Genomic DNA, 15,388 nt, shown 5'->3' with positions numbered 1-15,388 from the left:
CGGCCCATCGAGTCTGCTCCGCCATTCAATCATGGGCTTATCCAATTATTCCAGTCATGAAAGTGCCTCAATGTTCTGTCATTGAGAGCCACTTCTGTTTTCGTTGTTTGTAAAACAAGCTGGCATATCTACAGAGATGTGAAGAATGCTATTTAAATGCAAATCTTTTGCTTATATTATAATGTAAGAGTAGTTTGCTGGGAGAATCACTGGTTGGATTGGCTTGGTCATTGCATTTGTGGAGAGGACAAATCTGCACAATTTTTTTTCTCAGAAAGAAGCCAGTGCTGCAAGTTGTACAGCAACAGCTTGATTTGAAGGTCAGCCTTTTCTGGAGCATAAGTTTTGATCAGCACAGTCTCGATGAAGTGGATAAATTCCACGTGTAGCTGTTTCTTTATATTGGCTGAATACTAGCTTGTGTGATGGTCACATTTGTCAATGATTACAGCTCCACTGAAATTCAAAATATTTTATTGTTGTGATGTTCTTTGAAATATCTGTGAGAGGCACAATGAGGTACTGGCAGTTGTTGATCCAATTTATAAAATGCTGCCATTTCAATGTTTTATTACTAATATCTATGTATCAATCAAAATTGATTATTAAGATTTTGCGATTTTGATAGTTGGCATTGTGGGAACATGAGACTGCAGATACTGGGGTTTGAACCAAAAATCAGGCTTCTGGAGGAACACAGTGGGTCAGGCAGCATCTATGGAGGAGGAGTTAATGTGTCTAGTGGAGATCCTGCATCAACCTGAAATGTCTACTCTCCCTTTGCCTTCACAGATGCTGCCTGACCCCTCTGAGTTTCTCCAGCAGCTGATTTTTTTTTTGGCTTTGGTAATGTGGGGATTGAATTTGTAAGTGAAAGGGATTTATAAGAACAATCGCTAAGCAGTATAATGTAAAACCATAACATGATATTCAAGTGAATAGATATAATCATGTTTTGATATATTACTTATAAATTTCAATGCGGTTTATTACTGAAATAAATGTTTTGGCGTGTTTCTAGAGAGGTTTAAATTTAATCCACGAATGTTAGCTGGCCAATAACCAAGCAAAATGAGCAAGTCAATGCATGGGGTTGTAAACAAATAGGCAAATTTTGAACCTGTAGAGGGAAGTATCGAGTTATTGAAATCCACACAAGGCAAAAAAAAAGGCAGAGAGAAAGAGCCGCAGGATCATGAACAAGCGAGGTAGCAGCGAGGGGAAGAGGAGGAGGCAGTGGCAGAGGATCCGCCGTTTCCTGCTGTAGCTATAAGTGGGCAAAGGGAAAACGAGCAGGAGGTTTGAAGCCGGATCGGTGGGGATTCTATTTTTTTTGAGCTGTCATCTTGTGGACAGAAAAGCCCTCCGGTTGCGCGATCGAGGTGTGAAGGGGATAATGCTGGATTTCGTGATCCCGTTGAGTAGCAGCGCCAGGCTGGAGAATCTCATCCCTCACATAGAGAGGCTGTTCAGAGTAAGAGTGAGCGTCGGGCCTGCGGCAGAGAGCAGCAGATGGGTCCACATAGAGCAGGCAGCAGAGGCACAGGAGGGGCCCAGGAAAGCAAAGGTGAGTCTCCCTGCAAAGCCCCACCACATCTACAGCTTCCCAAATCATTTAATCTCTTCATTTATGGATTGAAATGGCATGAAGGCTTTGATGTGCGTGAGGGGAGGTAGAGAGATATGAAACTGCACTTGTTGCTATGAGACGCACAAGTAGCACCGGCTGGGCCTTATGTGCTCCATAAATCATCCAGGCCCCTGTTAGTGGCTTTTGCTAGATTTTTGGCTTTGTACTTGAGCTGAAGGCAATGGCAGTGTATTTGGTGAAAGGGGAGTGCTTTAAGGGTCGAGATAAATAAACAGTTCGTTATGAAATGGTTGATTTTGTATCTTGTTCCTATCTTTGAAATTAATTTAAATCTGTGCTTCAAAAATAAATCTGTTTTACATTTAATTACTGTTATATATCAACGTGGATTTACTCACCATTAAATGACTTGATCACTTCTGATTTATAGATAATTTTATGATGTTTAATCAATCTGCCTTATAGTTAAGTAGTTTTAAAAATTCTGTAAAAGTTGACTTTGATTTTTATATTTATTACTGTTCATAAGTTGTTATATCAGAAGACAAAATGTGAAAATTGTGAAACTTGGAAATAGATAATGACTATTTTCAACTTTATCTTTATATGGAAAGAAAGATGTTCTTACAAATTGAAAGGTTTGGGGTTTGTTTTTGAGGCCTTGAGTTGAAGTGATTTGTGGCCTGATGTGTTCAATGTTGTTTTCCGTGCTTCAGTTAGGAAACACATTATGACAGTTTTTATTGAATTGGGTATTATGTCTTAATCAATCGGAATGTACTGTTGTAATTTTGTGATATTCTCTTTTAATAATTAGTATTTTTGATAATGAAATGGCATGAAGTAAAAGATTATTTATCAGTGAGGCAAAATTCCATTGTTATCCTGAACACATTGTGCAATTTCTGTTGATATCACTGATAGTATTTTTAACAGTTTAACTCTCAAGCATAATGATTTACTATTTTTCTAAACTCTGAGTAATTAACTTATTCAGTCTTGTAAGCAGTTTGTATGACCTAGGTACTAATGGTATTTACTTTTCCTTTTGATTTTAAAAAGTATGTTTGAAAAACATTAAAGGTGTTTGTTTACGATTTAAATGGATGATTGCACATATTGACCTCAAGTGTAGTTCCTACTAACACTTTACTTTAGAGTAGGAGTTTTTCCATTTCTCATTATTTTGCATGAAACAATTAGAATGCTCAATATTCTTAAATAAAAGATGAAGCTATCTTATTAGCATTCTTTTTCTTTTGAAAAAGCCCATCCTAGGGATTTGCTTATCAAATTGATTTATAAAATAGGAGATAATAGGGAAAACCTATTAATGATTGTGATTTAAGTTGTGCTGTAACATGAGTTGGAGACTCCACAGTAAACCATAAGTTCTATGGTCAATAATTATGCTATAAATTGTCAGAATAGAAATGATTAAGACTGTTAAATCCTCCAGATTATAAATGCATTTATTTCTAAAATGACAGTACCTGTACTACCATTCTTTTCAGGACAGTGGTAACACATCTTCAATTTTAGAAGAGTTAACCTCTGAACAATGGTTTTAATAACATCTTGTTAATTTTTATTAAGCATGTTTCTTAAGATAATTTTGGTTTATTAAGCAACTAAATTCTTCAAAATAAGTAATAGTTATTTTGTAATAATGAGGTCAGAAGTTTGCTGGAAATTACCCCATCTAACTTTGGCTTGCTGCGTTGTGGGCTGTGTAACAAGATTATATTATTGGAACATGTACTCAGTGGCCACTTTATTAGGTGCACCTGTAAACATGCTTGTTAGTGCAAATCGGCTGATCATGTGGGGCAACTCCGTGCACAAAAGCATGCAGACATAGTCAAGAGGTTCAGTTGTTCAAATGGAACAACAATGAGGAAGGAATGTGATCTAAGTGAATTTTACAGTGGAATGGTTGTTGGTGCCGTACGGGATGGTTTGAATATCTCAGAAACTGCTGATCTGGGATTTTTATGCACAACAGTTTATAGAGTTTGCAGAGAATGGTAGAAGAAACCAAAAAACATCCAGTGAACAGCATTTCTGTGGGGGGGGGGGAATGCCTTGTTAATGAGAGAAGTCAGAAGAGAATGGCTAGACTGGTTGATGGTGACAGTAACTCAGATAACCATGCCTCACAACAATGGTATCAGAAGAGCAACTCTAAATGCCCATGTTGAACTTTGAAGTGGATGGGCTACAACAGCAGAAGACCACGAACCTACATTCAGTAGCCACTTTATTAGGTCCAGGAGGTACCTAATAAAGTGGTCACTCAGCATCTATTTAAGTACATGCTTCTAAAAAAACATTAAGAATAAATATTTTGAATTTTTGCTTATAATGTGGAAATAATTTGTTTAATAATGTGTTTCCTTGTAATAAATAAAATGATAACAGACAGTTTGGAAAAATATGTAAAAAAGCTTATTTTGAATTGTGGAAGGGTTTACAAATCTTTTTTACTGCAAGTTAAGAAAAATCACAAATATTTGTTACATGTTTTCATATTAGAATATTAAGTAAAAGTCATTGACCTCCAAAATGCCTAGTAGTTATTATTAACATCAATTAATGTAGTCTGTATGATGTTCGAATAACTTATTGCCTGTTGCTCTGTCCACTTTGTAAACATTATCACTGTTTTTAAAACATCTTTCATTCATTTATTTGAAATCTGTAGAACAAACGAGTCTTCGTGTTTCTTATCATTAATCAATAAATTCTAAACTTTATTTTGTATTAGCTCTTTAGTCTTGGTTATTTCATTCTGTATAGTCATATTGATGAATTTGTCTCATTTGCAACACACTCACTGTAGTTAATTTACATTACACTGTAGTTCTTGGAAGATCACCTATTACTTTATCAATGTGATATTTTTATTGACTGCAGTAGATTTTTTTGGGGTGGGGGGTGAACTATTTTCCTGTTGGTTAAAGGCAGTTTTGTGTTTTGGGCCCATGCTTCTAGAATTCTATTGACACAATTCTTAGCACATTTCATTTAGAACTCCTACAGGCCAACAGTCAAAACAGATCTTTATTGAAAGACTGGGATCTGAAATCAGATAAGCAATTGCAGTACCAAATTCCCCTATGTTCTTAATTGGTGAGCTGTCACCAAGGCATTCAAGTTCTTTAAAAAAATCATGTATTTTTCATGTAGGCGTTTTGTGGATTTGAACGTTTAAAGTCATTTTCAGAACCCCTTTAGTCATCTTGATTCCAGTGCTGCAGCCAGACCAGTTAATCCTGTAGTAAAAATGTTGCTCCTTTTGTGGCATTTTTGAAAGCATTCTTTCAAAAAGGTGTGTTAAAGTTCTGTGTAATGTTTAAGATGTAGCCATTGCCTTTTACAAATTTAACAATATTTCCTTTTATTACCTACATGAAAAGAATTATTTTAATTTTCTATCTCTACCCAAGGCTCCTGTTATTGCACAAATAATTGAACAATTTTAGCAAGATTTCCACCTGATGTGTGATTGAGTATCGTGAGATGCTCTGCCTAAAGGTCTCTTTAATTCTGCACTGTGGTCAGAAGCAGGAAGAGTCCTCACACAATCACTATTTCGTGATCGTTGCTGACATGTGGCAGTACCTGAGCAGGTGCTGCAATTCCAGAGCACTTTTGGAAGGTACATGTTATGTCAAATGTATACAACATACATCCTGAAATTCTTTTCCTTCACAACCATCCATGAAAAAAAGTGCCACAAAGAACGAATGACAGTTAAATGCTAGGACCCCAAAGCCCACCCCCAGCTCCCCCCCCCAAGCAAAGCAGTGATTTTTTTTTTCTTTCTCCCCCACCAGCAAAGAAAATGCATTGGCGGCCCCACCTAGCGCTCAAGCATGCAGCAAAGTATCAATAAAGATACAGATTGTGGTACCCCAAAAGCTACTCGTTCACCCGGTAATTCGACATGCCACAGGGAATAACAAGGGAAAAAGAGGTGTGTCCGTCTCACCATGAGAGGGGAGACATAACAAACAACTCGCTGATTTAGGATGTTGAAAGTCCATTGTGTCGCTTTTTCTGAACTCTGTGCTCAAAGAACTCTGGTCTCTGGGCACACGGCCAGAGATCTTCCATCTCCCACGACACACCATTGAGACTTGTTCTGGAGTTGCTTTTAGTTACCAAGGTCTTTAAAAATGCTGAAAGACTTTACCATGAGTTTGAGTTTTGTACAAATCAGTTGCACCGAGGCATAGGGACATTTGTCGTAATTCTGTTGCAACCATATCAAGTCAGGAAGAATGAGCAGAATGCACAAATGTCATTACAAAATGCTGAAAGAAGAGCAAAACCATGGCTGTCCGCAGAAGACCTCATTGTGATGGGTCCTTGTGCAGATGTTTTCATACCTGAACTTCACAAAGAAACTGTATGTGAGATATGTGAAAAATTTAGTCGGGACAGCTTACTGAAGTATTTCACTTTCTTTGGTCACAATTCCAATATCTCGTAGGGTTCGGACTACTTTGTCAGTGCCTGTCAATGTCATTGTGGCCATGAACCTTATAAATCAACTCCTCCCATGCATTATGAAAAGTGTGTCATTAGTGTCCTATGATGTTTTTGGTGATGTGTTGTTTATTGTTAAATAACCGGAAATTGTGTGATGCAGTTATTTTGATTAATTGCTGATGTGCTACGTTTGCGAGCTTGACCACTGAATGTGAGGTCTTTAGCGTTACTGTGATGTTTCATTCAGGTGCTCTAGATTATATTGTCTTCCAACACTATCTACTCCGACTGATTTTAGAGGTTCTAGGTAGAGGATCTCCTGGCCCCTTGGTCATCTCTGCCTCTTCACCTTGAGCATTGTCAGACTGTGAGGAATCATACAACCTGGTGTAGAGTCACTATTGAAAAATTTCAAGATTGAAACCAGTTTCAGAATGCCTGCAGGTGAGTATAGACTGGTGTTTACATCATACAGGCCAACAATAACTGGTGATAGTCACTCTCAAATTTAGGCCCACTTGTGACAAGCCTGTGACAACATGGTTAGCAATAACTGCATATTAAAATGTTGCAGCAGTTACTTGGTATGCTGCCTTCATGGAATGAAGTGGCACAGGTTAACCCATTTGGTCGTCTTGATATTTATGCATTTCTAAGTGGACTGGTTTAAATTCTGCATTTAACTAGCTGTCACCTTTTCAGTAAATCTGCCCTTGTGTTATTGCAGTTTCCTGCATCCTATATCAGTTTGTCATACTCAGTTCATTGAGTTTTGTCTGGATATTTTGATTTTATTCCTTTAGTGTACATATTTATCTAGGGCTTTGGTGTAGATATAGGACATGCCATTACACATTTTCCTTCTTTTCTTTCCAAGTGGCTTGTGTTGTACCTCAGCGGTCAGCTTCTGCATGTATCCCAAAATTCCCCTCAGTTTAAGAAAAAAGTCATTCAAGCATGAAATTTCTTTTAACTATTTCTGGAAGCTATCTCATTCAGTGCGTGCAGGCTCATTTCATTTCCGATAGAAAAGTTTCACCCACAACTGAGTACGTTTAAATGGCTTATAATTTCCTTACTTGTTCCTTCCCCAACCAGTCTTCTTCTATGTTCATTCTGTAACACAAGTTTTTCCCCCTAAATTTTGGAAAATTAATATAACTTTCAGTGATTTCTGCCTCATTATTCTAGAATGCTAAATTTCTGCATGTAGTCAAATATGTTTGTAACACTATCTTTTCTTGGCCTCACTACAATAGAATTTTCCCTTCCTTGGTAAAATGAAGTCAAAGTACACCATCTGTTATACCCTCACAAGAGTGCCTGATGTTTCTTTCCTAATTAGTTACAGATTTTTATTGGTTATGGATTGGCTTATTATATTTCATTCCATGTTAATTGACAACCATTCATACGATCTGTTTAGATTTCTTAAGCTGTATGTTTTCTAGTTTCATATGATAAACAACCTAGGATTATTTTATTGTTGCAACAGTGCAGAAAGAACGCTGCAGCTCGAGCATCAATTGTGTAAGGGAGAGGAATTGTCAGCATTTTTGGTCGAAACCTGATGCAGAGTTTAGACCCGAAATGTCGATGGTTCCTCTCCCACAAGAATGCTGCTCAACAATGCTGGAAGACATCAGCAGTGTGCCAGAGGTCTGTGAGTGTTTGGGAGCAGGAGTGAGTGCCATTGCTATTACGAAGGAAGAAGTGCTAGGCAAACTCAAAGGTCACTGATGAGTCACTGGCAGCCAACCAGATGGACTACATCCCAGAATCCTGAGAGGTTGATTCTGGCATGGTCCCGGAGGACTGGAAAATTGTAAATGTCACTCCACTCTTTAAGAAGGGAGGAAGACAAAACAGAGGAAATTATAAGTCAGTTAGCCTAATCTCAGTGGTTGGGAAAGTGTTGGAGTCCATTATTAACAATGAGATTTCGGGGTACTTGGAGACTATAAAATAAGTCAAAGTCAACATGGTTTCTGTAAAGGAAAATCTTGCCTGACAAATCTGTTAGAAGTCTTCGAGGGAGTAACAAGCCGGGTGGACAAAGGAGAGGCAGTGGATGTCATTTACTTGATTTTCAGAAGACATTTGATAAGGTCCTCACATGAGATTGCTTAACAAGATAAAATCCCGTGGTGTTACAGGAAAGATACTGGCACAAATAGAGGAATGGCTGACTGGTAGGAGGGTGTGAGTGGGAATAAGGGGGGCCTTTTGTGGTTGGCTGCCAGTGACTAGAGTTGTTCCTCGGGTCAGTATTGGGACAGCTACTCTTCACGTTGTTTGTCAATGATTTGGATAATGGAATTGATGGCTTCGTGGTAAAGTTTGCGGATGATACAAAGGTGGAGGGGTAGGTAGTGCTGAAGAAGCAATATGATCGCAGCAGGACTGAGACAAATTGGAAGATTTATGGCAGATGGAATACAGTCCAGGGAAATGTATGATAATGCTTTTTAGTAAAAGGAACAGTAGTGTGGACTATTATCTATATGGGGAAAAGGTTCAAACATCAGAGGTGCAGAGGGATTTGGGAGTCCTCGTGCAAGACTCCCAGAAGGTTAATTTACAGGTTGAGTCTGTGGTAAAGAAGGCAAATGCAATGTTGGCATTTATTTCAAGGGGAATAGAATGTAAAAGCAAAGTGATAACACTGAGGCTTTATAAGACACCAGTCAGGCTGCACTTGGGGTTTTGTCTACAGTTTTGGGCCCCTTATCTCAGAAAGAATGTGTTGTTATTAGAGAGAGTCCAGAGGAGATTCACGAGGTTGGTTCCGGGAATGAAAGGGATAACATATGAGGAGTGTTTGGCAGCTTTGGGCCTGTACTCACTGGAGTTTAGGAGAATGCAGGGGAACTCATTGAAACCCACCGAATATTGAAAGGACTAGATAGGGTGGATATGGACAGGATGTTGCCCATGGTGAGTAGTTTTACTGATATTGAGTGCAAGATTGTTGTTATGACACCATTCAACCAGCTGATCTATCACGCTCCTGTACACCACCTTGTCACCATCTGAAATTCTGTCAATAGTTGTCATTGCCAAATTTTGTGCTGTGTCTAGCCATGCAGGCATGGGTGTGGAGACAGTATAGCAGAGAGTTAGGCACACATTCTTGAGGTGTGCTAGTGTTGATCCTCAGTGAGGAGGAGATGTTATTTCCCATTACACTGACTGTGTGTCTCCCAGTGAGGAAGTCAAGTCAATGATCCCATTTACAGACGGAGATACAGAGGCCCAGGTTTTGGAGCTTGTTTTTTCGAACCTGAGTGTATGATTTTGTTGAATGTTGAGCTGCAATCAATAAACAGTAGTCTGAATGGATATTGCTATTGTTCAGGTGATCCAAGGCCAAATGGAGAGCCAGTGGGATTGCATCTGCTGTAGACCTATTGTGACGAGTCCAGGTCCTTGATTTGGCAGGAGTTGATTCTGGCCATGACCAAAGTTGCAGTACACTTCGTCACAATAGATGTGAGTCCCAAGCTCCATCTTGGGCACTAGCCTACAAAGTACCCAGGGCATCTTTGGGGAGCGGTGCCTCAGAAAGGCAGCGTCCATTATTAAGGACCTCCAGCACTCAGGGCATGCCCTTTTCTCACTGTTACCATCAGGCAGGAGATACAGAAGCCTGAAGGCACACACTCAGCGATTCAGGAACAGCTTCTTCCCCTCTGCCATCCGATTCCTAATGGACATTGAAGCTTTGGACACTACCTCACTTTTTTTTAATATATAGTATTTCTGTTTTTGCACATTTTAAAAAATCTATTGAATATATGTAATTGATTTACTTGTTTATTTATTATTATGTTTTATTATTTATTTTTCTCTCTCTGCTAGATTTTGTATCGCATTGATCTGCTGGTGCTAAGTTAACAAATTTCACGTCACATGTGATAATAAACCTGATTCTGATTCTGATTCTGAACTTCCTCATTGAGGCAGCTACCCTGTTCTTCTTGGACACTGGTATGATTGTCCTCCTTTTGAAGCAGGAGGGAACCTCTGAATGCAGCAGTGTGAGATTGAAAGTGTCCTTGAACACTACCATCAGTTGGTAGGCACAGGTTTTCAATGCCCTACAATGTACATCATCAGGGCATGATGCTTTACGAGGTTTCACCCTCTTGAAAGATGTTCTGACATCTCCCTCCAAGACAGACATCACAGGGTCATCAGATGCTGCAGGAATCTGCACGTGTAGTTTTATTCTCCCTTTTCAAGCGTGCATAAAAGGCAAGTTCACCCGGGAGTGAATCATTACAGCCATTTATTATGTTGGGTTTCACCTGGTAGGAAGTAATGGACTGCAAACCCTGCCAGAGCTGATGTGCAACTGATTTCATCTCCATGTTCAATTGGAATTGTTTTTTCACTCTTAAAAGAGCATTCTATAAGTCATACCTGGACTTCTTGTATAGATCTGTGGCATCACTGGTCTTGAATGACACAGATCTAGCTCTCTGCAAACTACGAATCTCCTGGTTCATCCATGCCTTTTAGTTTGGGCATACCCAGTGTGTTCTTGAAGACACACGCTTATTCACACAGATCTTGAAGTCGGTGACAACTGTGGCGTAATAATTCAGATTCAAAAATGAATCCCTGAATCTTGTCCAGTCCACTGACACAAAGCTGTATTGCAGGCACTCCTCTGCCTGCCTTGACCATACCTGCTAGGTCCTCACCGCTGGTGCTGCAATCTTTAGTCGCTACCTTTATGCTGGAGTAGAAGTATAATCAGGTATATACCAAAATTGTGGCCAGTTTAGAAATAAGAATTAGTTAAAACTGGAGGAGTACAGAAGGAAAAAGATGGTATATTCTACTGTGTTGTACACTGGAGTATCCGAATTACATGCAGACAATATCATTTATGAGAGTGCCAGAGTGGCTTGATAGCTGAGTAAGAAGAAGCCAGATGACAGATGCATTACATTCTGAGACAAATAGACAATGAGCAATTAGTTAACAACAAACTAAAGATTTCCAATGTACCATAACTTGGAGATAGACCAGGGGAGTGCTTTGAAAAGGGAGAAAGATGGTGCCTCTTAGTCAGGGGTTCCCAACACACGGTTCATGGACCCCTCAGTTAATGGTAAGGGTCCATGGCAAAAAAGTTGGAAACCCCTACTATAGGTGGAGAACAAATAAGAGTATCAGCAATACAATTACCAAAAGACAAAATTCAAAACTATTATTGTTCAGTTGATATGATTAAAGTGTGGGGGCTAAGGAGAAGAACATTTGGGCAATAATAGCCTTTGAGAAATTGGACTCTCAGTTAACATTAAAAAAAGAGAGAGAATAAACAAAAATAATAAGTGGTCAATCACGTGCCTACCTTATCATTTAATATCACCATGTCTTATCCTCAAGCTCATTTTTCTATCTAGATTGCTATTTTCCATCTTGAGATCTACGTCACTCAGACTTGGAATATATTCATTCACTGACCATCCACAGCCTTCTGGGGACAGACAATTGCAAGGTTTTGTAAACATCTGCAGAAAGAAATCTCTTGTCATCTGACTCAAATGGCAATTATAGAAACTCCAACTTGACAGAATGGCCTCCCATATATTAGACAGTAATTTCAGAGGGTTGTAAGGTAACTGAACCCAGATTAACTGGTTGAAATAAAACAATATATCATTTGAGTTCATGCTGTGATTGCTTTGCATATATTGACTCTTTTTGAGAGAATCCACATAATTTTCAAAATGAACGACCTGCCATAAAGTGGGAAATGCGGATGAGGTCTATAATTTCAACTATAATAGAACTGTATTAAAGGCTGAGTTCAATAGATAACTGAAGTTAAAGCAAAGTTGGTCATAAAATGAAATCAGAAGAGATTGATGCTCCAGGTTCTAGCAAAATGCTGGAGGAACTCAGCAGGTTAGACCACAAGACCTTAAGACATAGGAGCAGTATCAGGCCATTCAGCCCATCAAGTCCACTCCACCATTTCATCATGGCTGATCCCGGATCCCATTCAACCCTGTACATTTGTCTTCTTGCTATATCCTTTGATGCCCTGACTAATCAGGAAACTATCAACTTCCACCATAAATGTAACCAAAGACTTGCAGTCTGTAGCAGAACTTCCCACAGATTCACCACTCTTTGGCTAAAAAAATTCCTCCTTCCTTCTGTTCTTAAAAAGTTGCCCCTCAAATTTGAGACTCTGCCCTCTAGTTCTGGATACCGCCACTATAGGAAACATCCTCTCCACATCCACCTTATCCAGTCCTTCAGCAGGTTTCAATGAGATCTCTAAGCATTCTTCTAAATTCCAGTAAGTGCAGGCCCAAAGTTGCCAAACGCTCCTTATATGTTATCCCCTCATTCCTGGAATCATCCTCATGAACCTCCTCTGGACTCTCTTCAAGGACAAGACATCCTTTCTCAAAACTGTTGGCAATACTCCCAAGTGTGGCCTGACTAGTGTCTTGTAAAGCTTCAGCATTATCTCCTTGTTTTATATTCTATTCCCCTTGGAATAAATGGCAACATTGCACTTGCCTTCTTTACCACAGACTCAACCTATGAATTAACCTTTTGGAAGTCTTGCATCGAGGACTTCTAAGTCCCTTTGCACCTTCTGAGGTTTGAACTTTCTCTCCTTTTAGATAATAGTCTGCAGTACCTAAATGCATTATTGTACATTTCCCAACACTGTATTCCATCTGCCACTTTTTTACCCATCCTTCCAATTTGTCTAAGTCCTCTGCAACTGCATTGCTTCCTCAGCACTACCTACCACTCCACCTATCTGTATCATCTGCAAACTTTGCCACAAAGCCGTCATTTCCGCTGTCTAAATCATGGATGAACATGTGAAAAGTAATGGTCCCAATACTGACCACTGAGGAACACCACTAGTTACTGGCAGCCAACCAGAAAAGGCCCCCTTTATTCCCACGTGCTGCCACCTGCCTGTCAGCCATTCCTCTATCCATGCCAGTATCTTTCATGTAATGCCAAAGGATTTTATCTTGTTAAGCAGCCTCATGTGAGGCCCTTATCAAATGCCTTCTGAAAATCAAGTAAATGACATCCACTGCCTCTCCTTTGTCCACCCTGCTTGTTACTTCCTCGAAGACTTCTAACAGCTTTGTCAGGCAAGATTCCCTTTACAGAAATCATGCTGACTTTGACTTATTTTATCATTAGTCTCCAAGTACTCTGAAATCTCATCCTTAATAATGGACTCCAACACTTTCCCAAACACTGAGGTTAGGCTAACTGACAAATAATTTCTTCTGTTTTGTCTTCCTCCCTTAAAGAGTGGAGTGATATCAATAATGTTCCAGTCTTCTGGGACCATGCCAAAATCAAGTGATTCTTGAAAGATCATGACCAATGCATGCATCATCTCTTCAACAACCTCTTTCAGGACTCTGGGATGTAGTCCATGTGGTCGAGGTGACTTATCCATCTTGGATCTTTTGAGTTTGCCTAGCACATTTTCTTTTGTAATAACACTCACTCCTGCACCCTGACACTCACGGAGCTCTGGTATACAGCTTGTGTCTTCCACTGTAACACTGAAGCAAAGTACTTATTAAGTTCATCTGACATTTCTTTGTCCCCCATTACTACCTCACCAGAATCATTTTCCTGTGGTTCCAGATCAACTCTCACCTCACTTGCATTCTTTATTTAACAGAAAAAAACTTAGTATCCTGCTTCATATTATCATTTCACCTTTTCCCTTCTTATAGCTTTTTTAGTTTCCATTTGTTGGATTTTGAAAGCTTCCCAATCATCCAACTTCCCACTCACTTTTGTCCCTTGTATGCCCTTTCCTTGGCTTTTATGCAGTCCTTAACTTCACTTGTCAGCCACGGTTGCCTAGCCCTACCATTTGAGAACTGCTTCTTCTGTGGGACATGCCTATCCTGTGCCTTGAGAACTATTCCCAGAAACTTGAGCCATCTCTGTTCTGCCATCATCCCTGCCAGTATCCCTCTCCCATCCACCTAGCTATATTCTCTATCATGCTTCTGTAGTTTCCTTTATTCCATTGTAATACTGATATGTGTGACTTGTGCCTCTCCATCTCCAATTGCAGGAAGAATTCAATCATATTATGATCACTGTCTCCTAAGGGTTCCTTTATGTTAAGCTGACTAGTAAAGTCTGGGTTATTACACAACACTCAATCTAAGATCGTCTTTTCCCCTAGTAGGCTTGAACACAAACTGCTCCAAAAAGCCAGCTCGTAGGTATTCAACAAATTCCTCTCTTGCAATCTGACACCAACCTGATTTTTCCCAATCCCTTGCATAGTGAAGTCTCCCATTACAATTGTGACATTACCCTTATTACATGCCCTTTCCAGCTACCTTTGCAATCTCAACCCCATACCTAGCCTACTATTTGGTGGCCTATCCAAGGAAATGTTTGTGGACTTCACGAAGGGAAAGTCAAGGGAACACATACCAAACATCAGCGAGGCATTAGCAGTGGAAAAGGTGAGTAGTTTCAAATTCCTGGACAGCGAGAGCTCTGAAGATCTATGTTGGGCCCAACATATTGTGCAATTGCAAGGAAGGCTTGGCACTGGCAATATTTCATTTGGAGTTTGAGGAGAATTGGCATGTCACCAAAATCACTCGCAAGTCTGTGGGACCGGACGGTATCCCAGGGTGGGTACTCAAGATGTGTGCGGCACAACTGGTAGGTGTGTTTACAGACATTTTTAATCTCTCCCTCTCCCAGTGTAGAGTGCCCTCCTGTTTCAAAACATCCACCATTGTCCCAATACCTAGAAAGACCAAGGTAACATGTCTGAATAACTGGCATCCTGTTGCACTCACCTGAGTAATAAACAAATACTTTGAGAGGCTGGTCAAGGACTACATCTGCAGCATGCTACCACCAAAACTGGACCCCCTACAGTTCACCTACCGACACAACAAATTAACAGATGACACAATAGCCAGAGCTCTACACACCATCCTTACACACCTGGAGAAGAGGGATGCTTATGTGAGAATGCTGTTCTTGGACTACAGTTCAGCATTCAACACAATAATTCCCTTCAGTCTTGACAAGAAGCTCAGAAACCTTGGCCTTCACCTGCCTTGTGCAGCTAGCTCCTGGACTTCTTGTCAGATTGCCAGCAGGTGGTAAGAGTGGGCACCCTCACCTCTGCCCCTCTGACCCTCAACACAGGAGCCCCACACAAAAACAAAGGAGCTAATTGTGGACTATAGGAAGAATGGAGACAGGCTAACCCCTATTAACATCAATGGATCTGGGGTT

At 39.9% G+C, this 15,388-nt stretch overlaps 1 protein-coding gene across 1 annotated transcript in view; it reads left to right on the top strand.

The window, feature by feature from the left end:
• The first annotated feature begins 1,193 nt into the window (after positions 1–1,193).
• zc3h12b (zinc finger CCCH-type containing 12B) overlaps positions 1,194–15,388 on the top strand; it is a 118,614-nt gene continuing 104,419 nt past the window's right edge. The window contains exon 1 of the mRNA XM_063061409.1: positions 1,194–1,567. Coding sequence (XP_062917479.1) covers positions 1,397–1,567 — 171 coding nt within the window. The 5' untranslated portion in view covers positions 1,194–1,396. The remainder of the gene's footprint in view (positions 1,568–15,388) is intronic.

This window comes from Mobula hypostoma, chromosome 10, assembly GCF_963921235.1.
Source record: "Mobula hypostoma chromosome 10, sMobHyp1.1, whole genome shotgun sequence".
NCBI classification, from domain to species: Eukaryota; Metazoa; Chordata; class Chondrichthyes; order Myliobatiformes; family Myliobatidae; genus Mobula; species Mobula hypostoma.
This window is presented reverse-complemented; position numbering and strand designations above follow the sequence as displayed.